The sequence below is a fragment of the Poecilia reticulata genome, linkage group LG3 (assembly GCF_000633615.1).
Source record: "Poecilia reticulata strain Guanapo linkage group LG3, Guppy_female_1.0+MT, whole genome shotgun sequence".
Taxonomy (NCBI): Eukaryota; Metazoa; Chordata; class Actinopteri; order Cyprinodontiformes; family Poeciliidae; genus Poecilia; species Poecilia reticulata.
The window spans coordinates 2,078,231-2,104,801 of NC_024333.1; the positions used below are offsets into that span (position 1 = coordinate 2,078,231).

Genomic DNA, 26,571 nt, shown 5'->3' on the forward strand with positions numbered 1-26,571 from the left:
AAAAAAAAAAACAGTAAACCAAAACCAGTAAGCTTATATGAGCCTTTTCACACGAATGCTATGTTATATTTATAGCTCGTTTTCACTTCCTACTGCGTGGCAGATATTGTTCATTGTTGATAAAGTGTGAAAAGAAGACTGTTTTATTGAACTCTATTGTTTCCGACAGCGTCGCGGTTTACGAGCGGCACCTGAAGACAGCGTTGGTCACCTGACCCAAACTCCAAGTCACGTGACTGATATTCCATCCTCGCCATTTTGCAATGTGGTGGAGAGAGAGAGGCCACTTTTTATAGCTAACGAATAAAAACTCCCGAGTTTTATGCGTTGAGGACAAAGAGCGTCGCACTTCATTTAGTCGGTGAGTGTGTTTTCGTTCACGCGCCTCCACGTGCTCTCCGTCACTCATTAACCGTAAAGAGAATACAGATGCCCTTGTTCATGTGTGGAACTATTAGCACTGTGTGTGTATGTGTTTAAATAGCAGACAGTAAGATGTGAAGCTAACACTGTCTGCACTTTTGTTGGTTATTTATTGAAAGAACACACGAGAAAACTGACTTGTCCGAGTCGGTTTAGCTTATCAGCTAATTTGGGTCTGCCTTGAGTTTGGAGGCTGTGTTCAACTTCATTTCACAGGCTAGAGGAGAAAATATTTTTAGATCCTGACATAACAGGTGCCCCTCTCAGACGGGTCAAAGGACATGGTGATGGAGGCTGAGCTCAGCTTTATCAGGATCATAAATAATCGCTACTAAACTGAAGCGCTAATTTTAAAGCTTGTATGTGGAGTTGCTGCTTCCACTGTGGCTTCACTAAACTCTCACTCACTATCTTTTTATGATATACTTCCCAAAACTGTGTCCCACGTTGTGAGCTGCTGGTGTAGTTGCAGAAATGGGAGAAAGAGGAAGCGAGAGCTGCGGTCGGAAGATGGGAAGCTGGGAAAGTGTTGGATTTGGAGAGATGAAAGGAATTTGAACCGCTTCGGTAGTGATCATTTCCTCAGAGTTCAGTTTGTAAACAGAAGCACATGGTTCAGTGCGGAGGCCTTATCGTGAATTGGTTAAGCCGAGTCTTTCTTATCGAAGGAATCGTTTGCAAACTCACACTTTCACTAGACAGATCAAGATTTGTCTGTACAGCACGTTATATTTATAGAGAAACATCCAGAGATGCAGTTTGTTTCTCTGTTAAAACAAGATAATGTTAGATCTTAAGCACGTGTTGAGCTGTGTAGATGCCTTTCAATTATTAGGTCAATTTGTTTAATTCAGAATGTTTTCAAGTGTTTATTTTGGTTAATTTAAAGATAACAGCTGATAAATTAGAACATAACTGACACAGATGGGAAAAAAGCAACAGAGATGACTTTCATAGCCAGGTAATAGGCAACTTATTGACATATCCAATTTCAGAGAGTCATTGTGGATAGTGACACTGTTAAAGACAATATCTTGTTGTCACAGTCCCAAGTTGTTAGGAATCACAGCTGCCCAAAAGGGGAAAAAGTAAGAGCAAAAATCCTTCCACTTGCAAGGCATCTAAAATAAGAAGGAATAATCAACCAAACACGCAGCACCTTGACCACAAATATTATGAACTAAGTTAATAAAAAGACCAAATCTGAACTAAAGCGACAGAGTTGCCACCATGAGTAGCACAGTTCTACAGTAATCCATTAGAATAAGTTTAAAGTTTTATTATTTAACTTATCTAGCTAAATAATGAATATTTATGTACTTAATTGTTTCATATTAATTGTAATACAATATATATTGTGGCCTATAGGAAGACTGCTAACCTGGCAGTTGTCCAGGAGAGTGGCTTCACCCTCCATAAGGAGGAGAAATTACAAAAAGCCAAAAGTTCATAGAGTGCTGTACCGAGGTATATTAAGGGAAAGTTTGTTGGAGGGAAAAAATTCTATAGAAACAGGTGTGCAAGCAGTAAGGACAAGTGCAGCTCCAAGAAGCTTGTTAAGCAACAAATTTACTGGTGTCCTGTAATATTAGTACTGTATTTTCCGCACTATAAGGCGCACCGGATTATAAGGCGCACCTTCAATGATTGGCCTAAAGTTAAGTTCCGTAATTTACCATGATGGGCATGAGATTCCTAGTTTTTATTTGCTTACCATACCACACAGTTCATAAAAAAAAATAACACGAGAGTGTGAGTTGATCTTTAAAAAAAATAAAACAGACAATTACATCTGCAAAAACAAATGATTATTACAATTTATAATTTTTCTTTGTATAATGATAAATTTGGCATATACTAACCCTAGTGATTATTGTGGCAGAGTACAAACAAAACATACATCAAGCATGTCAACATGAATGAATTTAAGAACAAATTCTACAGCATTGTGTGAATACCGTGCAGTAACCACAGAGACTATGTACTGCTATGTTTCTAGGTGATGGATGAGAATTGCAGCGATGCTGTCCTCATCTCAAAGTCCTCCTCTACATCTGATGCTTCTTCCTCTGCTCCAGTACCTGGATGTCCCTTTGAACACCAGCCTCACAGGGTCATAGGTCAGGGTGTCCCAGGAAGTGTCCAACCAAAACAGGTGGATGAGTCCCTCATCCAGGTCATTGAGAAACTCAGCAAGATAGTGGAGCAGCGTCCGCAGAGGCGCTGCCCTCTGGGGGGGCAGAAAAGAGGGAAACATCTGGACTCCTCCGAGGTGAGGTTGAATCCAGGAAGCTCTCCTAACAAGAGGATGAAGAATAGCTGCGACGAGGAGGCGAGAGCAGAAGGTAGTGAAACAGATGGCATTTCTTCTCTTGCTCTGGGTGACAATAACAACAGCATCACTACTGAGCCGAGCGAAATTGCTGGCGGTTCAAGCCACATCGACCTCAAACGGACAGTAACGTGCTACCAGTGCAGCCTTTGTCCCTACCTCTCCCAGACGCTGGCCCAGCTCAGAGAGCACCTGAAGCAGCACAATGAGCAGCACAGCGACCTCATCCTCATGTGCTCCGAGTGTCACTTCACGTCCAGAGACCAGGAGCAGCTGGAGGCACACGTCAAGCTGCACTTCGACGACAGGGGCGGCACGACGAGAACCTCCATGGAAGAGGAAGGAGTTCTGAAACAGTGTGGGGAGGGGGAGCGGGACAGTGAGGTGAGCAAAAGTTCACTAGATGAGTCAAGCGACCTACCAAAGAAGAAAAAGTGGTATAGCTACGAGGAGTACGGTTTGTACCGCTGCTTGATTTGCAGCTACGTGTGCAGCCAGCAGCGAATGCTCAAGACCCACGCCTGGAAGCACGCCGGCCTCGTCGACTGCTCCTACCCCATCTTCGAGGAAGAGGAAGGCGGTACAGCAAGACAAGAGACTCAAGCAGCTACCAACAACATCATACCCCGAGAGGATCTAGTGATCCTGTCTACAGGTCTTCACGATCAAAATTTACAGAAGCTCCCAGCTGCCATCAAATTGCAACTCTGTGTGCCTGTCGCTACTGAGAACCAGCAGGATCAATACAATCCATCGGTCTCGCATTCCAGCGAAGGTTCTGCAACGGCTGCAGATAAAAACGAGGAGGAGGGTTATGCCAACAAAGACGTGAGCTCTGAGGAGCCTGTGGTGGAGGTGCAGGTGACTTTGGAGGGAGATGGCGACATGGAGGTGGACAGGACCCAAGAGAGCAGCTCCATTCCTGACAGCCTGCTGTCGTCAGCCCAGAAGATCATTAACAGCAGTCCGAACAGCGCCGGACACATAAACGTGATCGTAGAGCGCCTTCCGTCAGCCGAAGACACCGTCATGGTGACAAAGCCTCTTCTCCTCAACTCAGATGTGGATAGGGACAAGGGTTTGCTGGCTGTGAAAGAGGAGGAGGAGCAGGAGGAGAACCCTGCAGGAAGTGTTGGCTGTGTGGATAACTCCACTAACAGTCTTCCAGTAGATGCTGACTGTAAGTCTCCCCTTCATAAAGGTGACACGTCCCTAAGGGATGAAAACATCCCCCCAACTAGCCGCAAGCGAACGCATTCCGAGTCGCTCCGCCTCCACTCTCTGGCTGCAGAGGCTCTTGTTGCTATGCCAATGAGGATGCCAGAGCTGCCCACCTCCAGCCCTAAGGTGACCCTGAGGAGCGCTTTACCCCAGATTCAGAATCAAAGGATCTCGGACGGAACTCAGAGCAAACAGAGGGCGTCGGACGTAGAGAAGACAGCAGCCCTGTTGGAAATGGAGCTTTGCCAGGCCAAACAGGAGGAATTAGGATCCCTGGGCCTTGTGGAGGGTGATGAGGAAGGTCCCACCACTAAAGCTGGAATCAGCCTTTCACTTCTTACCGTCATCGAAAGACTTAGAGAGCGCTCAGACCAGAACATCTCCGATGAAGACATCTTGAAAGAGCTTCAGGATAACGCGCAGTTCCAGAATGGGGCTGTAGCTGCAGCGATCACCAGCAACGGAGCTGAGAGTTACGTGTGTAACATTCCAGGCATTGATGGGCTGGTTGGCCCGGCCGACGGAGGGTTGGTGGATTACAACCCGGGCAACGAGCGGCCGTACCGGTGCCGGCTGTGTCACTACAGCAGTGGCAACAAGGGTTACATTAAACAGCACCTGCGTGTTCATAGACAGAGGGCGCCATACCAGTGTCCCATCTGTGAGCACAAAGCCTCAGACAGTAAGGACCTGGAAAACCACATGATCTACCACTGCAAGAGCAGGATGCACCAGTGCAAATACTGTCCGGATGCCTTCCACTACAAGGTGAGAAGAACTTCCTGCTTCTGTTTCTGCCACGCTCTGTTCACTGACCCGGCCCAGAAACCAGATATAGATGTGTTCAGCTGATATGCTGGCGATAAAACTAGCTTTTTTTGATAAAGTCAGTTACAGCAGATTTTCATACTTCCAGTGTGCCTGCTTTATATCTTTATGTGCAGACGCTAAACGCACAGTTATTAAAAGTTGATTAAAAGGTGACCTACACTGTGACGTTTCATATTCTTCATATTATAACAGATACTGTTATTTTTTGTTTGGGTTGTCTAACAGTGAAACAGTTGCAGTGGATATATAAAGTCTTCACATCCCTGTTGACATGGCAAGTTTTAATGATGTGAAAAAAGAGACGAGATAAATAATTTAAAATCTTTTTTCCACCTGAATGTGACAGCGTAAAAAAACAAGAGAGAATTGACTTATAGTTAGAGCTGAGCATACTTCCCTAGTAAAAGAGCAAGAAAAACATTCCCAAAGCATGATGCTATCACCACCTATATTCACTGTTTCTAGTTGTCTTTTGATTTTTCTTTTTGGAAAAAAAAGAGGTGTTTTTTGCTACATTTAGGTTGACTTAGATGTTTTTCTTAGTAAGAACAGGCTTCCTCCAACCACATAACTCAGACATCTAAAGATTTTTGGTGATTTCTGCTACATGTTCTACACAGACTGACATTCCTGCAGCTCCTTCTGTGTTACTGTAAGCGACTTTGCAATCTTTTGGTTTTCTTATCTTTTCATCAGTTTTGGAAGGATGTGTGAGTTCTTGCTATTGTTGCTGTTGCGCCATATTTTGTCCTGATTAGGACTGTCTTTATTTTGTTCCATGTTATGCCTGAAGTCTTGGTTGTTAATTTGTACTCTTCTTCAAATTTAGACCCAGTAATGAGATTCCTCTGATGACCTTGAAGATCTTTGCAGATCCCTGCAGTCACACTTGTGCGCCCTTGTGTAAACTTGTGCAATCACATTAACTTTTCTTAGAGTTTCTTTTCTCTCTTAAAGGCTTCAGGTTTATTTTCCAGTTGAGTCATTAGACATCTCATGAAAGGTGGAAATTATTCAGAAATCCCTGGTGTTGTAGCAGGGGTGTGTATACTTTTTATATTCGCTGTATCTCAGAGTTGCCTGTATTATTGTACTGCAAACGTGTCACGTTTAGTACTGCATTCCTTAAAATGACAGTAAAACATTCCCGGTTCCAGAGGCACTGATCAAAATATTGTGGCTGATTTCGTAACTCTTATTGGTGTGAAGTCTGCTAAAAGTACAGGTTTTAGCAGACTTCAGTTTCTCTTCAAGAATTAGATTGTTTTATGGTCATTTATACTGAGACTAGATGCAACATCACACTATATGTGTGAGAGCAGACGCTGTACAACAGGGCTTTAAAATAATACAACATGAAAACGAGTGCGCTTAGCATGGCTAGCATTATGAAGTGAAGTCTTTGTTTTCCCTTAAGTAGATGCCACACACACTTACAAATGTAGTATGTTCAAACACAGGTTGCATGTATGAAAGAATAAAAACTTATTTAAAATAAATAAATAAAAATACACACCACTTTATCTATTGAAACTCTCGCTGTTCAAAAGTAGCAGCCTGAATGGACAGCTACCTGCCCGCTTGGAAAGAACAAATTTGATTTAAATGGCCTGTTGCTAGGAGTGCACTTAGTGCAGTTTTCTGGCCAATCAATCACCAATATTTAAAAATCTTCTCACAATAAAATGTGTGTCTTTTAATAGCTGCACTCCTACCTAAGCAAATCTGCTTTAAATTCATTAATTTAGTTCAGGTGAATACAGCTGCAAGCCTTTATAAAGAGCAAAACAAATCCAGTACTTATGGCTGAGAATGGATTATGTTTGTTTGTTTTTTTTTTTGTTTGCTTTTAATTGCAACAAGAAAATAATTTCTAAATTGGAAGCGTTTCTTCCAATTTGCAAAGCAATGTGTAAAAGCCTTTCAAGATTTTGCATTAACAATAATTAACACATCATACTGCTTTACTTATTTAATACAGTATTGCAAACTTAGTTTAATGTTAACCATCTAAATCGGCCTGTGATTATTTTTGACTTTACTATTTTGGCTCACGAGACAAAAGTAAAGTACAATAAAACAGCATCTACATCAGTATCGGCCAATTTTTATTGACATGTTTAAACTGATCTGACAAGTAAAACTGGACCAATATTAATGACTGGCGCTTACTTCCATCTTTTTGCCGTTTGTGTTTCAGAAGGGAAGAGGGTGGTGGTTTTTACTCGGTGTTGAAAGAGAGGGAATTATAAAATATATATAAAATAACCAATATTTTACATATTTGCTATCAGAAGTAGCAATATCGGACGTATCCAACATTTCGTTAACAGAAATGTTGGATGTTGGTTTCATGTGTGTGAAAGAGCCTCAGAGTGACTCATAGAGATTTTCTAACAATACAGAGAGGGTATAAACCTAACTGGCTTCCTTACGCTCATTTCTTTGACCAAGTAAATAAATGACCTTATTATCATGTGGAACAAAGTGTAATTCTTAAAGTTCTTTGGATTGTTTAAAATAAAGTCTGGGTAGCTGTTCAGATATTAGGATTTGGATGAATTGGCCTTTTTTTCCACAGTTAGCAGAAAAGCTAATTAGATTCATTCCACAGATTTGGGAACTCAGGCAATAGAAGTTGTAATTGTAACTGATGCCCTACTGTGACGTCTGCACTGCAGATGGTAGATGGGATTTAGACCTATTAAGCCCAATAGTGCACCAGTAGATAACTTATCTGTTGTCATGCCTTTTATTCCAAGTTCCCTAGTTTCCGTGTGTGTGTTTTTTCTAACTAGAGTCAGTTAAGAAATCATGAAAGAGAGCACCACAGCTGCAGCAGCGACACGCCATCACCCACAACGGGGACCGACACCATCATCCCAGTGGAAGAATCTGAACGGGGAACAGACGAAGGTAAGAAAGTGAAAAGCTCAGATTTCTAACTCTGTCGCTGAATCTTTGAACATGCACACCTTCTCAGGAGGCTAACAGTATTGTCTGCTTTTGTCTTTTCCTTCCAGAAGGTGGGGTGCCAAAGATGTACAAATGTGATGTGTGCAACTATACCAGCTCTACTTATGTAGGGGTGAGAAACCACAGGCGGATCCATAACTCTGACAAACCGTATCGGTAAGTTGTTCATGAAAAATAATAGCAGAATAGTAGAAAGTAAACGAGAAATCTATCCAGGCTGCTGTGAGGCTAACCTCTTAACGTCTAAACAGTGGTGGGCACCGCTAACTAGAAGGTTAGCTGCACTAAACCTAAAAGGCTAGTCAAACAGTTAGTTTCTCTAACGCTAAAGCGTTACATAAACACTTTATTTATCAAATGCTAATTCTGAAGAGCTAACTCTATCTGTCCTTGAAAGACTACAAACCTCAAATCAATTTGATTTTGACATTATTATTTACATGTTCTATAATGCCCTTATATTTTAGGGCTTTTTTTAGATTACAAACAAAAAGTACAGTGGCCCAGGAGCAGATTTCTGCTGTAAAAAAAACCCAGTTTTTAGAATTGCACATATTTACAAGAAAAAAAAATATTTTGATGTGAAAAAGTGGCAAATATGCGAGGAAAAAAAAGCAATCCTCCACGACAAAAGGTAAAAATTTATGATGTTAAAACTAGGACATTATCCGACATTGTAAGAACTTTGAAAGAAAAATAGAAATTTCCCGAAGCGGAAGATCCAATCTCTTTTTGTGTATCGGAACAACTTGTCACAGGTAAAGACTTGACATGAATGCCTTCTACAGGATCTAGACTACATTTCTGGCTTCATTGTGTCTTACTGTTGACATTTCTGTGTCTTTTTCTGTGAAAGTCCAGTTTAAATGTCTATTAGTTGCAATGCTCCAAAGAACCTTTAGATGGCAGTAACAGTTTGCTAATCAGGATGAAGGTGTCCCCCCCACTCAGAGCTCTCGCTGTGTGTATCACATACACTGTTTGTGATTGGATGTGTTGTTGACCAAAACCACATATATGTGCTCATCAGTCTAAAAATGAAAAATCTACTCAGAAACTTGTGTGTGCTGCTTCTGTGAGCCTGTGATTCACAAGACCTTGAGCTGTTCCAGACACAAACATTTCAACGAGGAGAATGAGAGGGCAGCCATCTTGCTGCCACCTTGCTGGGGTCACATGTGCAGCTTTCTGATTCAAATCAAGTCTTCTGTGTTGGACACACGAAGGCGCTGTAAGGACTGTTTCTCATGCAGAAAATCCTCTCTCCCACTGAATTGAGGAGTAAATGGCCAGAGCAAGAAGCTTTTCAGCCAAATGCAGGAAATCATGACAAAATAAAACGATTTCCTGCCTATAGCTGGGTTTTCCTGCTATCGGTCTGTGTTTTGTAGAAATTCGCCATACTTCCTTCTTAAAAGGTGTGGTCCAAAGTTCCTCTAGGTATATTGTATGTATATTTTCTCTCTATGCCATGTAATCTGGCAGTTTTGTGGTGTCTTATCCACTTGCTTGCCAGTAGAGTTTTAGGCGACATATTGAGAGGGAATGCAAGCACAATGTAGGACTGCAGCTAGCCAACAATCGACCTCATGTTTCTTTCCCACAGAGGAAAAATGCAAAAACACACAATTATTCTGCAAAGCTGCCTCACAGACATGACATATGCAAAAAGAGAAACCTATGAAGTCAGATTTTCTTTATTTCAGCAGTAAAAAGACTGTCTAAAGTGTAGGTGTTATCAATATTTGATTAGAATTTGAGAATATTTTAGGAAAAAGTTGGAATCCTCTCATTTTGTTTTTTTTACAAACACAAAAAAGTTTGTGTTGGGAAAATATTGGCAAAAAAACTAAATGTGAAGTCAAAGTCAAATCCCCAACAGGGAACTTGGAGTTGGATTGCATTTGCTTCAGTAGAGTGAGGCAGCTACAGTTCTACTCTGTTCTGCAGCTTCAATCAAACCCTCAGATAAACGCTGGAAGTTGCATGTCTTACTCCAAGTCACTCCAAAATTGTCAGACGAAATGTGTAAAGAATGCAGTTCATTCTTTACGCACTACATGTAACTGCAGTGTGAACATGATGCTTTGTGTTGCATCATGTCCACTGTCTCCCATGCTGAGAAATCTCTGCAACTGTTGGAACAACTACTTTAATTAAGGAGTTACAATTCATTGAGCTTGAAGAGCCAATAGAGTGATCTGATTATATTTGTGCAGTAATACTGAACAGTTTCCCCGACTGGATCAGTGTAACGGACAGACTGTGGAGATGTCCTCTATTATCTTGTTTTTATGCTGTTAAAATTAATCACCACAAATGACATAAATGCAGGCATTTCCTGTTAGAAGGGAGATGTTCCTTTTATTTCATTAAAATGTTATTTTCATTTAAACTGTAGCTCTGGTTTTCTTGAAACTGAAGGTTGGTTTTACTCACTGCCTGCTATTTAGGCTGAACTTACTGTACTTACAAAATTTAATCAAGTGGACTCATGACAATGCATCTATTGCACATTACTTACAGATATTACATGTCAAATATTTTTCTCGTGTGTCAAATCCAGTGGGTGCCTAGCCTTGGCATGCTAGCTGTTAGCCTCTCCAGTGCTAACATAAATGAGTAATCTTCTTCTCAGTTGTCAGAATCTGTCTGATAATGGCCTATCATAACTCAGATAAGAACATAGGAATGCTATAATCTTCATTTTGGCCTTAATATTGTTACAATATAATATCATTATAATTTAATATATCATAAAATAATGGCTATAATATTTTGATGGGAAAGCTAACAAGTTTTTTGGGTGACATGAAAACCTTCGAAACGTTCTGTTTTATTAAACATCCAATCAAGCTTTCACCAATCTGATGCTGTTTGCAAGAATCTACTCAGTGAGGTTTAGACTCTCTGGACATTCACACCAGCCCTGTTTAGTCCACTTTAATTAAACCCTAGTTTTGTTTCTCTAGAAAGTCCGGTTGGTTTGAGAAAGTGTGAATGTGGATTCAAACTCTGCTTTGGACCAAAAATAAAAACAAAAACAAACTGGTCTGCCAAAAAGCTAGGGCTCAGCTCAATTTAAGTGAACTTGGATGGTAGACTGCTCCAAAAACAGGAAGTGGACTAGCATTCTGGGTAAATACAACCAAATCAAACATGCCAGTCTAGCGCCAAAAAAGAAATCATCCAACCACTAAAATCTGACGCCACTTCATTTTTGTTTACATTTCGTAAAGAAGTGAGTTGCGTTCAGTGTCGTCTTCAGAGGTCTTCATGCTGTTTACATCAGTGGTTCTTGTTGCAGCGCCACCAAAGGCGAGGGAGGAAAAAAGGTTTTCAAAGGGTTTTGTTCATTTGACACAAAGCATTGTGAAAGTGAACCTCATCAGCTGAAAATGTAACAAATGTTGCAACTTTAGTCCCATTTCAACTGTGTTTACCGGAATGATCTGTTGAAAACAAAACTGTAAATAGCCCTTTGGGTTTTTGTTCCAATCAAAAGCAGATGCTATAACATCACCATAGTTAGCAACTAACAGGTCATGAGCTCATTCTCAGTGCCTGTTAATCTTTCCCATGTTGAATCCAGAAAGGCTGCAGCACATTGTCACAGTGCTGGAGGACTTCTCCATGATTTTGTGACAGAGCGTTTATCAGCCTCTTCAACTGCAAGTCTTTCTCAGTCAGCTCCATCAGAACATTTTTTCTTTGTGTCTATCGTTGTTGATGTTCTTTATGTAAGACTGTTGGAGGATCTTAGCAGGCACACAAAGAGTGTGGTGTTTATTTATCCATGTCTCTGTAGAAACCAAAAGGGTTCAGCTGTGTATAATGAAGTCCAGTAGTCATTTTAAAGTGGAACAAAACTTTTTCTGTTACTATCTTTCTATACTCCACACTTCTATGAAGAGTACATTCACCTCATACATTTTTAATCAAACTGCACAGCCCTCCCTCTTCTAGTCTTGAAAGCTGCTTGAATTTCATTTTATGCATTGTTCTAATAACACAAACTGTTTCCATAGATCCTTTATTTTCCCTAAACCCTCGGTTTAAAAAAAATAAATAAATAAATACATCAGTTGGGATTTCTCCATTATCCTTATGACTGTAGAGATGCAGAGCAGCTAAAGAAGCCAAAGTGCAACTAAGGAACAACTTGAAGCAGTCATAGAAAAGAAAAGGGAGATAAATTATGATGCATATGTTTTCTAATTAGGTTAGTAAGAGTTTGCTTGTGTTGACTCAGAAAGTTCTTGCTTAGTTTTAATGGCGTCCACATGGCCACGAGCGCAGCTCCCGTCTCCAGACCTTGAGCAGAAGCATATTTGCCCCTGAGCAACAACCAAAGCCAGCCTCATCTTCCAAACAGAACTTCCAGAGTGCAGTGCAGCAGAACGTGCCACGATTTATTCCTAAAGTAGCAATTTCCTCTCTGTTTTTTTTTTTTTGTTGCTGTAAATCCTTCTTAGCTCCCTTAAGGCTACAAGTGTAAAGAAGCAGCACAATGACCTCGGTACGCAACTCGTTAAACTGACGGCTCATCTTCCTGTTTCTCCTTTTTTTTCTTCAATTCCTTTCGTCTTCTAGCTGCTGTAGCTGTGATTTTGCCACCACCAACATGAACAGCCTGAAGAGCCACATGAGGAGGCATCCTCAGGAGCACCAGGCTGTGCAGCTGCTGGAGCAGTACAGGTGAGAAGCAGAGGTGGAAACTACATCTGGCTTCAAAATGAGCTGAACTCTATGAGCCTCCCTCCTGTTCTGTTTTCCAGAACAGGAGGGAGGGTTCTCTACACCACCATGAGAGATTTGTGCCGTCAACCCATCGGTTTCTTATAACTTGTAATGAGTGTTTACAAGCTCTTAAAGTGCACACTCAGGTAGGGTTTGACAATAAATCAACAACAGTATATGTTGATATAATAGATAATATGTCTGACAGAACATTGAATGTTCTGTTAACTTCCTAAAATAATGACCCAAATCACTTTTTTCAAAAGCTTTTTTTTTCTTCTTTGTTTTATCTAAATTGTCTTTTGGCAATGATAATTTTATTCATATAGCACAGTTTCAGCAACATGGCAGTTCAAAGTGCTTTACTTCAATTAGAAGAAAATTCAACAAAACAGCAAACCAAAGAAAAGGGCAAAAGAAAAAATAAATTATAAAACTACAAAAACGGGACACATTTTTATGGTCAAAATTACTTTTGGGAAAATATATAAGCCGTTACATTAGGAAAGTGAAGACTGAATATTCACCGAACTCCCATCCAGTACCACACACCATTCGGGGGAATGGACCTTACCACAGGGGCCGCGTTTCATTGGCTAATGCCAATTTTACGTCACAGCGCAGCTACCACGTGCTTGACCGTCTCACAAATGTAAGCTACTGTAGTAAATACATGCTAATGTACATTGTGGACTAGCAGACCGGAAGAAAGTTTTTGCGTCAGGACTTGAAAAAGAATGGTTCTCCACCGTCAGTGGGGAATCTGTACAGGCGATGTCAGGTATCCTGATCGTGTTTGTGGAACTAAAATYCACAGATTTCCAAAATCTGAAACGGAAAGCCTTGCTTGGATCAAAGCTTGTGCACRACCGCATTTGCAGCTCAACCGTCGTAGGATCAATAAGAACAAAGGAGTGTCTGCTGGTGTAAGTATTATTGCTTTGCGTTCTTTGTGTTTAGTGAATGAAAAAAAGAAAGTCAATAATAAACGCATCCATTATGAAAACCTTTTAGCCAAGTACAGCATAATGGCAGTACCGATACAACTTCTACACCTTGAAGCCTGTCTGTTACAGTCTTACGTTAGCTGAACAGATCAATATGCAATGTGTACCGTATCTGACATACATTAAAGATTTTATTTTACCTGAAAAGGCTTTTTACTACTGTAATCGTGTTAGCCACGCTAGCACCGAGTACAGTGTATAAGGCCTAGGCACATTCGAACCCTCTAAACCATGAATGACCGACTTCCCAGCCTTGCAAGAACAATAGGCGTCAGTGATCTTGTCCACAGCTATATTTATGCTGAGGATCTGCTGTTTTCCTCATCGACCGGTAGCATTTAGCTGTGACGCGCACAATGTTGGAGGCATCGTGTGGCTAAAACACCTTGATGTTGTCCAAAAAAGATGACATGAACTTGTTGGTTCCCCTTGTCGTGGCTGATATTGTGTGAAAATCCGGCAGAAATGCTAAACTAATCGACTCAGAAATACTCTGCAGAGAGTCAGTCGAAATGAAAAATGCCTTGTTTACACATAGAAACTCAGCACCGCTAGGCTCTGCTTGTGAGACATGTAGTCACGTGGGACTTTCGAGGGGCGTCTCTGGGCGGAGCTTGGTAAGGTCCATTTAGGCAGCGGAAGGATTTCAGCGACTTAACCTCTCATGACGCACTAAGCAAGGAGGCCGATATCGACTAAATCGCTCCCTCCTTGGTTACCTAGCAACAACCTGTTCTTGCGCAGCAGCAGTTTCAGGTTTCGTCACTGTGTTTCCTTATTCTTAAGGAAGTTTTTATTTTCCTTAAAGCGACAACTTTGGATAAAACAGGAATGGTCACGACACAAGTTTGTCAGTGTTTCAGATCTTTAAAATTAAAACAAATCATCAATTATCAGTATCGACTGATATGAAACACTGATATCATGGTATGTTTTTAAGCCATATCATTCTGCTCTAGCCTCATATAATAACAATAATTAGAGGTGTGCCGTTCGATCGGTTACCGATCATAATCGGGCCGATTTTCGTGAAAAAGTGCATGATCGGTGATCGGCGATCATTGACTCTTGTTGCCGATACCGATCACCTGCATCGCATCCTGCCTGTGCAGCTGGTCTCCTCTTTCCTTCACATTGCGCAAACGCGCAGCAACAAATCCTAAGCGGTGTGGAACTATAACGCACTGAGTGAATGGGGACGTTTGCGTGTTGCTGCGGAAAATTGAAGCACGTCAAAATGCATCAACACAATGAAGATAATACGACATAAAAACAATGCCATACTTGACGGAGTTTGGCTACATCGAGGCTCACTGCAGTAAAAAAGACATACGAACGATCAGATAGCAGGTAAAGCAGCGCGCAGCTACAAACACTCACCCGGATTAGCATGACGGTCAGAAAGCTAAACAAATAACCCGCAAAATTATTTAAGTCTTGGAGCTGCGATGTAAGACGCTGGTTCTGCTCTCGCTGTTGAACCGCTGCTACACGCTACAGGTAGTAATATTTCACAGATGGAGCACCGCTTCTGCTTCACCTGGTAGTGACTCTCACACCGAACCTCTGCTTAAAGCTGCAGCATCTAACCTAAAAAAATACATTTTACATACGTATTAAAACTTTCGCTGTCCTAACATGAGAAAGATAATCTCTAAAAAAAATAATCGATCTCCTCCCTGCTCTGCATAATTACTCCACTCAGTCAGAAACGGCCAATCAGAACTAGCAATAATCAGCTAGCCGCCATGCTATCAGGAAGTTTTCATTCAGTAATTCTGGATTGTTTATTGTAATGGAACCTGTATTTGCCTTTGAATGCTAAGTTTTATACTTGAATTTTTTTGGCAATGTTGAGAGGTTTTATTTTGGCTCTTTGCATTATTTAGCCTCTTCAGAGGCTTCATATGTTATCAGTCTGTTAAAGATAGTATTATTGATAGCAGTACAATTTRCACAATGCCTGTTTTGTTTAGTTTTCTTCTTGGAAAAAGTTATTAAAAACAAGTTTTTGTCTAAATTAAGGTGAATTCATGGTTCCTTTTTCTACATAATGTAACCGGTAGTGTTTATGATAAAAAATAATAATAATAATTATGTGATCGGTATCTGTGATCGGCCTTCATGGGTTATCGGTATCGGCAACGGCAGGAAAAAAACCTGATCGGCACATCTCTAATAATAATAATAAAGTTTTGCTGTTTTGTCTTTTGCCTGCAGTTGTTTAGAGAACCTTTTTAATTACAGCAGGACTCCAGAGACAGGTTAAAAAATGAAGCAGCAGATCAATAAAGCTTTTGATGAGATTAAAGATCAGAGGTCAACTGATTTATAAATAATCTTGGATAAGGTAAGACAGTTTAGAAGCTAGTAGGAAAAATATAAATTACAGCAAAAGACTTGAAAATTTGCAGCCAAGCCCTAAAAAGTGCTCTGATCTTTAAAGTTAACACAAAAACAAAACTGTTTTCCGAAACCGAGCAGTCGACGCGCGATCACATGATTCCATAAAACATTGAAAATACAATTAGTGCAACTTTGCCTTCCACCTCCTAATATTTAAAATCACTGCTCCTTAATTTGTTAAGTCATTGTTGTTATTGGTTGAAATGTAAATTCTCTGTTTGTGCTGCGTTTTAATGGCCAGGTGTGGGCTGTGCCTTCATTATTTCTTCGTCAGATAAGCAAGAAAAGTAGTTAAATGGGAAACTGCTGCTGCCGAGCCAACAACAAGCACTCAGAGCTCTTAATTCAAGTAAAACAGGCCACAAATAAAGCAAATCAGGTTAGAGAGTGAACAAGAATATTAGGGAAGGACAGTTCATTTAGGAGAAGCTCAATATTCTGTCTTCAGTTCCACTGAAGACATTATTGGTTGACCGATGGACAATAAAGAAAAACTCCAAAAACTTCAAATTAATTTTTAAATTGAGTCCAGACTTCACTTTTAAAAAGCTAAACTTTTTTATGCTTAATCAAGTTCAGTAGTGTCTGCTTACCCTTAAATTAATGTATCTCGAATGAATGCCTTAAAATGTCTTCAATTCAATTTTTTTTTTTCATGTAAAATGAGAAATTTCCGTTTCTGCGATGATTAATTGTAATTAAATAGGATTCCCCAACCAGCCCCTGTATTTATATAGTTTTCTGTCTTAAATTTCATTCAAGGTGGCAAAAAAAATCTTAAAATGTCTCTAGGAGGCTAAGCTAGGTGGGCTGCATCAACTGATTAACTCACTCACTCTCTGGTTACCCAGCAACATCCTGTTGAGTAACTTGTGCAGCAGCAGTTTCACGTTTCACCACTGTGCCTTCTCTCTTCACAGTGGAGGATGGTTGTTTACAGCACAGGAAATTTCCAGTAATCTTCTTGGCATTGCACTAGAGCATTACATGCGTCACAGATAAATGTTAGTAATTATGTAAAACTAAAAACCTCAATACAGAACATGAGTTCAGGAAACAATCATTGCTCAACAGCTGAGAGCCTAGACCCTCTGGACGAATCAAAGTGTAGAACAAGGGGCTGGTTTTTACCAGGCTAGGTTAGTGGATGCTGTTGTCCACTTTGCTCAGAGCCTGATTTGTAAAGTTTTGGCAGTGATTTTCTTATGGTAAATGTCTGTTTTATCCACACTAACATCTGTGTCACAGAATCTCACAAGAAAACAAATTCAGAAAATTCCAGAGTTTACGTCTCCAGGTTGTCTCATTAGTGACGATTAGTGACGGTAAACAGAAATCAACTTAAGGCAACATGTGAACATGTTCTACTAATAGGAAGAGCTGTTGTGCCAACTGGAATCGGATGAATGTGTGTTTGGTTCTGCTGCTGTAGCAGCACCAGCTGTGGCTGCGGCCCAGGTTGTTAGGTTCTCCATCTGGACGTTGTTAACGTAACGTCTCTCCAACGGCTCCGGGGAATTCCTTTAAACTTACTCTGTGTAATTACTCAGTGGATGAACAGCTTTCTGTGGTCAAACAGCAGTCCACTGTGACATCATGTTCCCTTGTTTGACACGTTTGTGTAATTCTGGGATGATTGATGATATATTAAGTTTCAATTTGCACCAAATTTCACATTATAATCAGATGATCCCTCAGTGAAATCTATTGGCATTATCAGCCAACCTGGAAAGAATCGCAGAATTGAGATGGAGAAGTGACAAACTTTTTCTGGCTGATGATGATTCCTTGTTTTCTGCTAATGTTGGTTTTGGGTGATTCAAGTTTGCGCCATAATGATTTTACAGCTTGACCTGTATTAATTTTAAAAAAACAACAACTAACCATTAAAGAAAGATATGATGCAGGTTTCCTATTAGAGGTAGCAACTTTAAATTCAATAAAAAAAAAAAAAACATTTTAAGATGAATTAATCTCCAGTGTTATCCCAAGTCCCAAAACTGCCAGGAAGTTTTGGAATTTTAATTAGAGCTCAAGTTTATTTTGTCATCACTTTTTCTTTGTCTAATTCAGTTGGTTTTAATTATTTTTTAGAGTATGTTGGGTAGTTTTTATTAGTTAAAGAAAGCAAAAAATTAAATAAATAAATAAATAATTTAATTAACCTGACCTAATACAAGAAAGCTCCAATCTGTGGGGGGAAAAAACTTTTCAAGGTTTCTAAAGATGTTTCTGCTCTCATCTGAAATGTCTAAAGAGAAACTGAAAATAAGTTTTAGATCAGACGGAATAGAACAGAAATTGGGGTTCAGCCGCCTGCTGTCTGATAGCTCGGTGTTGCCTCCACTGCAGAGCATTCAGAGCAGCCTTAAGGCAACCAGCTACAGCAGTTGACACACACTCTGTTTTTAGGTTTCCAAAGACTTTTTTGCAGTTTGTTTCTTCTGTCTTTTTGAGGTGTGCGGGTTGTTTTTTTTTTTTTTTTTTTTTCAGAATTAGAACGAGTTTAGAAGCAGGTATTAGTGAGAGGTAAGCAGAGAGATTCTAAAGATTATGGTAAATGAACAACTTCTGTGGTCATTTCTATTATTTCATGTTTTTCTGTATGAGAGGACAACAGATGAGGACAACATTTTTATGTTACGGTGACGGGCAGCACTGTCAGGGCATTTAGACTAGTAATAATGTGTGTACTAAGTCACCCTATAGAGATTTATTTATTAAGATAAATACTAACACATTTTTCATTGTCTGTCACCGGCATGGAATAATCAGCTAATGTTCTTTTCAATGTTTTCAATTGTTCCAAAATGAGTAGAACTTAAAATAAACACAAATAATAAAATTAAATCAAAATGTTCAATCCGACATTTGTATCGGATGTCGATACAAATGTTGAGTTTGCTGAGTCAGCTAGTTAAGGGAGGCGTGCTTGACTTTCTTCGTTCTTAACATTTGGAGCTCTGAACCTTTAAATAGTACTAACAGAATTACCTGTAATTCTATCAAATGTGACAAATGACTCCAGCAGTTTGCTGTAAATCCCCTGTGCGCTCTTTGTCTCCAGAGCTCGCCGTCTCCATTCTGGTTGAGTCGGGATGATTCCTCCAGATAGAAAGGAGGAGGAGGATTAGCAGAACCTCAGCTCGCGTATTAAATCATCTTCCACTTGATCCGCTTTTGCTCTGTCGTTCATCTTCTCCTCCGTCACACTTCCTCTCCTCCATGCCAGGTGCTCCTTGTGCGGCTACGTGTGCAGCCATCCGCCGTCGCTCAAATCCCACATGTGGAAGCACGCCGGGGACCAGAACTACAATTATGAGCAGGTCAACAAGGCCATCAATGAAGCCATCTCCCAGAGCAGCCGGTAAGCACTGTTCACTGTTCAGGCTGGAAAAGGTCTGCAGACGTGGGCAGCCTGAACTTTTCTGCATTTTGCAGAAAACCTGTAGTGTGTTTTATTGAAATTTGATGTGATGCGTACAGCCTGTTGGACAGGCAGCAGAGACCAGTTACAGGCTGTCCATGCATCTTTAAAATGTCTTAAATTTATGTATTTAAAATGAAGGCCTTAAATTCTTCTTAAAAAGAGAGAGTTGGCCTTTAATTTGTTGATCACATTTTTATTTAACCTTGAATATTCTGCACATTTATTTTCTCGATGGTATTTTCTGTCAGTCAAAAGGTTGAGTTGCACGCAGGTTGCACGCAACTCAAAGAACTCATAGAAGATTGCAATGAAGATGCAATCTTCATTGCAATCTTCTGCAATGAAGATGTCAGAATGCAGACATCTTCATTGCATTCTGTGACTCATGGCCGATGAGGCTACAGCAACTCACTGCTAACATAAAAACTAGCTAGCTTTTTTGCGCTTTTTATGGGTAAGTATAAATTTATTGGCAGTTGACTGGAGAAAGTTGACATAAAGGTCTTTTACGTGAATCGATTCATAAAGGCCTTAGTAAAAAGTCTTGAAATCCTGAGTTAACTCCAGTCGTGTTGTTGGACTGTGGGAGGAAGTTGGAGCACCCTGAGAGAATCCTCACTTCCTGTGGCAGGAAGAGAATTTAAACTCCATGCAGAAAACCCCCAGAATGGGATTCCAACCCCAGACCTTCTGTGACCCCATATTGTCTGATTTTCAAAATGTTCCACAAATAAAGATCTAAAAAGTGCGGCATACAGTATTATTGATCCCTATTTAAGTCAATAACAGCATCATGCTGTGTGGATGCTTTTCCTCAGCAGGAACAGGGTAACTGGTGTGGAGATGGATGCAGCTGAAATGGCCTTATTCATACTTTTATGTCACACAGATGATGACAGTAGATGTCATCATCTATAGCTGTCCACTAGGGGTCTCTGTGGACGTCTGCATTCTTGGCATCATTTTGTTAAACAAGTGCTTTGGCAGGAATAATAATAGGCACCAAACACACAGTATTAGTAGAAAAACAAAGGAATAAGATCATAAACAGAATAAGAAAGTTGTTCCCAGTGTGGATCATCTATCTTATCTTGCAACGCTGAATAATTTTAAAATGGATCCATAGACCAAGGTGACCATTATTACTTTGGACATTGACCTCTAAGTTCTTCTGTGCATGCGGATCGCTTTGGGGTCATAAACCCTTCACTTGGAAATCAGATTTAATTGGCATGAACGACTCTGCCTGTCGCAATAAGTAATCACTCAATTAATGATAATTATTTGAATGTTCGGACATGTGAGATTATGTAAAAGTTAGATTTTTGTGAAACCCTGCCACATGTTGTGGATTCCTCCCTGAAGCTGACTTGTGTTCCCTTCAGAGTGTCTCAGAGACGGCCTGCTGGCCCGGAGTCTGGGGCCGAGTGTCCAGCGGTGACCCTGCCTTTAAAGGAGATGGCCAGCTGCCAGGTGGACCCTCACCCAACACACGCATCAGTAACAAAAGCCTCTCTGCCTTCCGACAGCCCGGCCGGACCACCCACACCCCCTCCAGACTCCACCCAGGGGAAGCGCACAGGGCCCGCCACGACGGGGCCCCCGATGGAGTACTGCATGCTGCTGTTCTGCTGCTGCATCTGTGGCTTCGAGTCCACCAGCAAAGAGCGTCTGATGGAGCACATGAAGGAGCACGAGGGCGACATCATCAGCATCATCCTCAACAAGGAGCAGCAGGAGGCGGAGGCCCAGGCCGGCCTCCAGACAGCAGAGTGACACGCATCCGTATGTGTTGAGGTCAGAGGTCACTCCGATGTCTGCTGTGTCACACAGGCACCTCTTATAGGCTTCAGGAAGAGGAATGTGATTTTAATCCGTTAATATTCATGTCAAATTATTTCACCTTACAAAGCTTCAGCCCAAGTTCGAACAGTAATAAGCTCAACCTTCAATAAATCACAAAACATTCAACTACTTCCTTCCCTAATTTGATCACTTTCCTATGACGGCAGCTCTTTCATTGCTACTGTAGTATTTACCGTGTTTGGTGCGACATGGCTGAGGTTCTCATCCTGTAAAGAGTTAGCAGCACACCTTCATCAGAGCCTAAAGGCTCTCATCGCTGCTCCAACAGAAGGAATATTTATCCGTTTGTTTTTCCGTTAGCTTCCAGTTTGAAGAGAGGTGTTAGTTTCTTTAAGTTTGTTGTATGGTTTGTAAAGTAGAGAAGGAAGTGGAAGTAATATACATTGACTGAGGTGTTGTTTTAAATGCCTGTAGACAAAAGGAATGACAAAAAGGGAAGTCTGTTAGTATGTTAGTTATTTGAATCTGCCAGTGCCAAGGTTAGGATGTAGGAAAACGTTTCCTTAAAGTAGTCACGGTTATCTCTCATGTTTGTGGTGCTATGTTCATTTGAAAGCAAACATTTGTATGTATTTTTATATCTCCTGCTGTTTATGTTGCTTGTGTGAGTGTGTGCGTTTAGTAAAGTTTTTATTATATTTTAGCGTTCTCAAAAGTACAAATCATCTCCTGACCAGAGCGTTTCTTAACACAGCAGACCCCCGCCACTCATGGTTCAGTACTTACAAATTATCCTGTAGACATGATTACAAATTTTTTGCAGAAAATTCACCCATTTATTAATATGGTTTGTAAATACTCTACAAGAAAATTCCACTTGGGAAGTGAAACTACTTAAAAGCAATGCTACTTGACACACCATTGGCTGGCGTTAGCAAAGCAGCCAATCCAGAAGCGGCATTCGTTTTCAAGATAGATGAGGAAGACTCGCCTATCTTGAAAACGAGATGGATGAGTCTCGTTTGGCGAGACTCGTTTCTCTACTTTGGCGATAGCGTTAAGACGCTTTCCACTGTGTGTGTTAATGCATATTAAGGTATATCTGGTATTTGAGCTGTTAATATAGCAGTTGTAAGCATTTTTAGACGGGGTGTCAAGTTTTCACTGATCACTGGGGGTTCACTGTAATTGCCTACACAGTGGAACATTTTGTTTCATGTCATGGTTGAAACAATGCAGTGAAACATTTTTGAGTGGAAGCAGCTGCATTGTTCACCTTATTCCTGTAACCATGATGCTTTGCATGAACTGTTTAACACACACAGGTCAGGAGAACATGGAATCAGGAATACTACTGCTGAAAATTGCAGTGACAACGTAGACGAGCGCAATCTCTTCTAAATCTTTTCCTTCTATACCTTGTCACCACAACCATACTGTTCTAGGAGTTTTGAATCTATGATCAATATGTGGATCATGGCACTTACAGCATCACATTCCACCAAATATTCTATCCAAGCAGTACAGGAATAAGGTGGATAAGAAGTTTGGATTAAAACAGATTGGTTATTGCAGGTTGGCTCACAACAAAGCTACACTAAAAAAGATTGTATGAATATTTGATAAATATATTGCCTCAAAGAGCGTACGTACGAAGAGATTAGCTGAAAGCGGTCGTACATTTACTAAAATATGTTGGTTGCACTTAGTGTTATTAATCCCAGCATAAATCCTCATGAAACATTTTACATTAACATAAAAAAACATTTATGTATGAACTCATTCTCCTTGCTCAGCTGCTAGTTAGCATGAAGTGACAGCTCAGCATGCTAGTAGATTTTTAGCTCGTGTTTTAGTTCAATCCAACCAGGTTGTTACTGTTTAATTTAGTCGTCTTTAATAATGTGGGATTTCAGCCTCTTGTAAAAACGTGTAAAATATAGAAATTTGGAAATTTAAGAAACCTCAAAGATTGAATTTACAGAAAATTGGGAAACAAATGCCTTGAACTCCAAGTTAGCATGGGTTAGCCAGTTTCAAGTTGCCAAAGAAAACTTTCCAACACCTTTAAACTGGCAAAATAATGAAATTCTGCATGCAAGTCTACTAGTGGGTTTGAATTTTGCTTTTGTTTTGTAGGTGAAGATTATCTGAAATGTAATGTTACACCAGAGTTAATTAAACTTATTCAAAGCTGTTGTACATGATCTTTCAACATACCAGAACAATAATTACCTTTGTTGGTTAAATGCCCACAAGTTTAAAATTTGATATTTTAATTGGAAGGCAGTTTTTTCTTATGCTGCTTCCTGAAGGGCTAAATTTCTGGTAACTTTGCACAATTAGTAACCAAACTGTGGTGTGTTGTCACAGAACACACCACATAGAATTTATAATCCACCTGTTTTGAAACATTTCCCCTCCTTTGAAAAGAGGTGAAGATGGCTTTGTGGAAACGTTAGCTGTAGCTAAAAACACAAACAGGGACATCTTGAATACCAGAGAAACTCTACATCTTGATCATTTTAAAGTAACACGTGTTTTTAACTAGATGCAAGAATCAGCAGGTAAAATAGGTAATCAAGTCTAGTTCCTGTTACAGATAACATGACCAATAAACTAGATTACATGAGCAGAAAATGACTTAAAACAGTGTTCAAATCTGGAATTATTTTTACATTTTGTCCGACTGCTACAAGATAAAAGCTACTCCAGATTTTATAGCCTCTGTGTGATTAACTCACAATAATCAGTGCAGTTTTTTTTGCTCCTGATTGGACATACTGAGGTTTTCTACAGCCACTCTTCACTATACCCAACCATACCGAAAACTGTGACTCTGAATTATTCCATCGTAATGCATACAAATATTCACTTCAGTCTTTTTCTTTTTAAAAAAAAAAAATCTAGCATGGAATGTTAAAAGTAGCCTTACTGGCTTTCGTGTGCCAAAGTTTGAGGATGTAACATGAGAGCTGAAGAAAACCAGTCGAATGTGTAACCTCTAAATTGTCCTGAATTGTTCCGACAAAACTTTCTCCATTTTACTGAATATCAGCAGAGAACTTTAGCACTTGTTGTATCTGTTGCTTTTTGTCTTTTTCTCAGTTAAACCCGACAGATTTTTGATCTTTTAGATGACGGGAAGCTCTGAGGCATGAACCAGACATGCGTATGAAGGCTCACGCCTCAGCTTTTTATTCGTTTGAAACATGTTGTCTCAAAATTAAAATATTTCAGGAGGAACAAAATATTGAACTGATACTTTATTTACTCAGAACTGACACAAACTTTAAGCAAAGTTTTTGAGACTTGTGTGTTATATTTCTAATTATTATGAAAGATATATTTATATATAATATGTGGTATATTTTATGTGTGTTGGAGCACATGGAAATTCTATCCATTTTTCTCGCTGTAAGTTTTGCTAAACACCACAACTACATGGCCTTTATTGTGTGCCATATTTCTGTTAAAAAGCAATGATCTCTTGTCTGTTTTTTTGTTTTTGTGCCTTTTAGTGTTTTTGTGTCTGAAAGAATTTGTAGAATATTAAATAACCCTGATCCTCTGAAACCTTTGTTTTCATCATTCAGGTCAAATAATCCAACACACCAAGTACATTAGGCAGCCCTGATGTATCACAAACCAGAGCTCAAATGCTTTCACCTTAACAACCTCAAAAACTGACATTTCTATAAAATATGAAATATTTTTAAAAGTTCATTATGCTATAAAAGGTTTTCAAATAGATTTTTTTTGCTAACTTTTGATCTATTTAGAAGAAATCTTGGTTTGAAGTTCAGCATAGCAAGACGAGCTATGTCTATTTGAACCAAAGGACACGACGTCTACTCTGTATTTTTATGCTCGTATCAAATTTTGTAACAGATTCAACATGAAAATGTCTCGGACTTTAATGTGACACTTGCTTTGTTTGTATTTATTTTTAAACATCCTACAAAGTATTTCATCACTTTGTCATTGTATCTTTTGCTAATAAAGAGAATGTGAAATGACTTTGGTCAAAATGTTTCAATAAAAACAGGCTGAGGAATCTGAATGCCAGAATACCCTGAACAGGTAAACACAGAGTCACATGACCAATAACTGGATGTTGACCACTGGAGCAAACCAAGAAGAAGAAAATGACATGAAGTAGTTTGAGGGCCATCTTTTTAAACGATTTGTCACATGAACAAACTTTTTCATGTGTGATTAAATTTTCTTTAATGGAATGGAATCACTACAATTACAAAATTGTGTATTTTCGACACTATCAGAATATTGACAAACTTTTGTGCACATTTGTAATGGAAACGCAGCTGCTGTCATTTAATGGTCTGTCCATCTTCTAGTGTTCATTGGCTTTTTCTAGCCAATGAAGTCCTAGAATTTGAACAGCAGTATTCGAACTGTTGTCGGACTAACTCATCATTAAAACGTCTACATAACATCATATTTTGGTCTATCTGAAGATGTCATTTTTAAATATAAAAAGATTGATGTATAGGTCAGTTACTCAGTACTTGAGTTCACTTTTTAACAAATACATTTACTTCAGTGAGAACATATTAAAGTATTTCTACTTTAACCTGAGCACAGTTTGATGCTGCTCCTCCCCCCCAGGGTGTTGGAACTGTGATGTGCTTTGGGCCCGTCTGAACCACAGCTTTTATCGAGACGGGTGGGACAGTCTTGCTATTTGTTTCCAGGGGAGACGAGGGTAGGCTTTGTCTTTCTGACAACTCCTTTACATCTTTATTGAACGTTTCTCATTACACTGTGCTGCCAGGCTGTTTTCAAGGTGAACATTTCATTTTGTCTTGTGGACAGGCAATGAAACAAATGAAAATGCAGTCTAGGTTCTTTTATAATCTCTTAAAAAAAAGAAAAAAGCTGATTGAGGATCAATTGAGTTTTACATTTTCTGTTTTTGAAGAAATAAATGAAATCTAATCTCCCTCAGTTCAGCCTTTCCATTACTTCACATGCACAATATCTCCTTGTGAAAGAAAAAAAAATGTCTGCCTCTGCATTCTCATCACGTTTTCCCCAAATCCTGAACAAAATAAAACCTTCAGGTCTATCGATTTCTTTAGAGGATCACATTTTCTACCTAAACTTGTTAATATCACTATGAAAGTGAAGATCAAGATGAAAGAAGGGTGAGAGAGGCAAAGAAAAGCAGGGGGGAAGTAAGAGCTGTTCCTATTGAGATTAATTGCTAATTCTGGGATTTCTTGCTTCAGAAACCTTGCTTCATATGGCAGTGAGTAAAGAGGAAAGAGGATTTTCAACTCCATGCTGTCTAAAGAGTTCAACTGGGAGAAGTGAGAGAAAGACGAGGGTTATCTCAATAGGCCATCATCCAGTTGATTAATCATCAGGACAGGGAT

General features: G+C 39.8%; 1 protein-coding gene across 2 annotated transcripts; it reads left to right on the forward strand.

Moving 5' to 3' along the window:
• Nucleotides 1-236: 236 nt before the first annotated feature.
• On the forward strand, nucleotides 237-25,191 carry znf507 (zinc finger protein 507). Of its 2 annotated transcripts, none has more exons than XM_008404909.2 (7): nucleotides 237-361; nucleotides 2,423-4,744; nucleotides 7,606-7,723; nucleotides 7,831-7,939; nucleotides 12,377-12,481; nucleotides 19,169-19,303; nucleotides 20,752-25,191. In XM_008404909.2, the coding sequence occupies exons 2-7, from the start codon at nucleotides 2,426-2,428 to the stop codon at nucleotides 21,140-21,142; spliced, it is 3,177 nt and encodes a 1,058-aa protein (XP_008403131.1). In that variant the 5' UTR covers nucleotides 237-361; nucleotides 2,423-2,425; the 3' UTR covers nucleotides 21,143-25,191. The 2 variants fall into 2 exon arrangements, with proteins under 2 accessions (XP_008403131.1, XP_008403132.1); XM_008404910.2 differs by having other exon boundaries at nucleotides 238-361; nucleotides 20,896-25,191.
• Nucleotides 25,192-26,571: the final 1,380 nt, after the last annotated feature.

Bases quoted from the DNA above. Each gene is read 5' to 3' on its own strand.
- znf507 (XM_008404909.2), top strand. From the start codon at position 2,426: ATGGATGAGAATTGCAGCGATGCTGTCCTCATCTCAAAGTCCTCCTCT. The intron at 4,745-7,605 runs GTGAGAAGAACT...TTTTCTAACTAG, and splicing joins CGGATGCCTTCCACTACAAG to AGTCAGTTAAGAAATCATGA. The intron at 12,482-19,168 runs GTGAGAAGCAGA...CCTCCATGCCAG, and splicing joins CAGCTGCTGGAGCAGTACAG to GTGCTCCTTGTGCGGCTACG.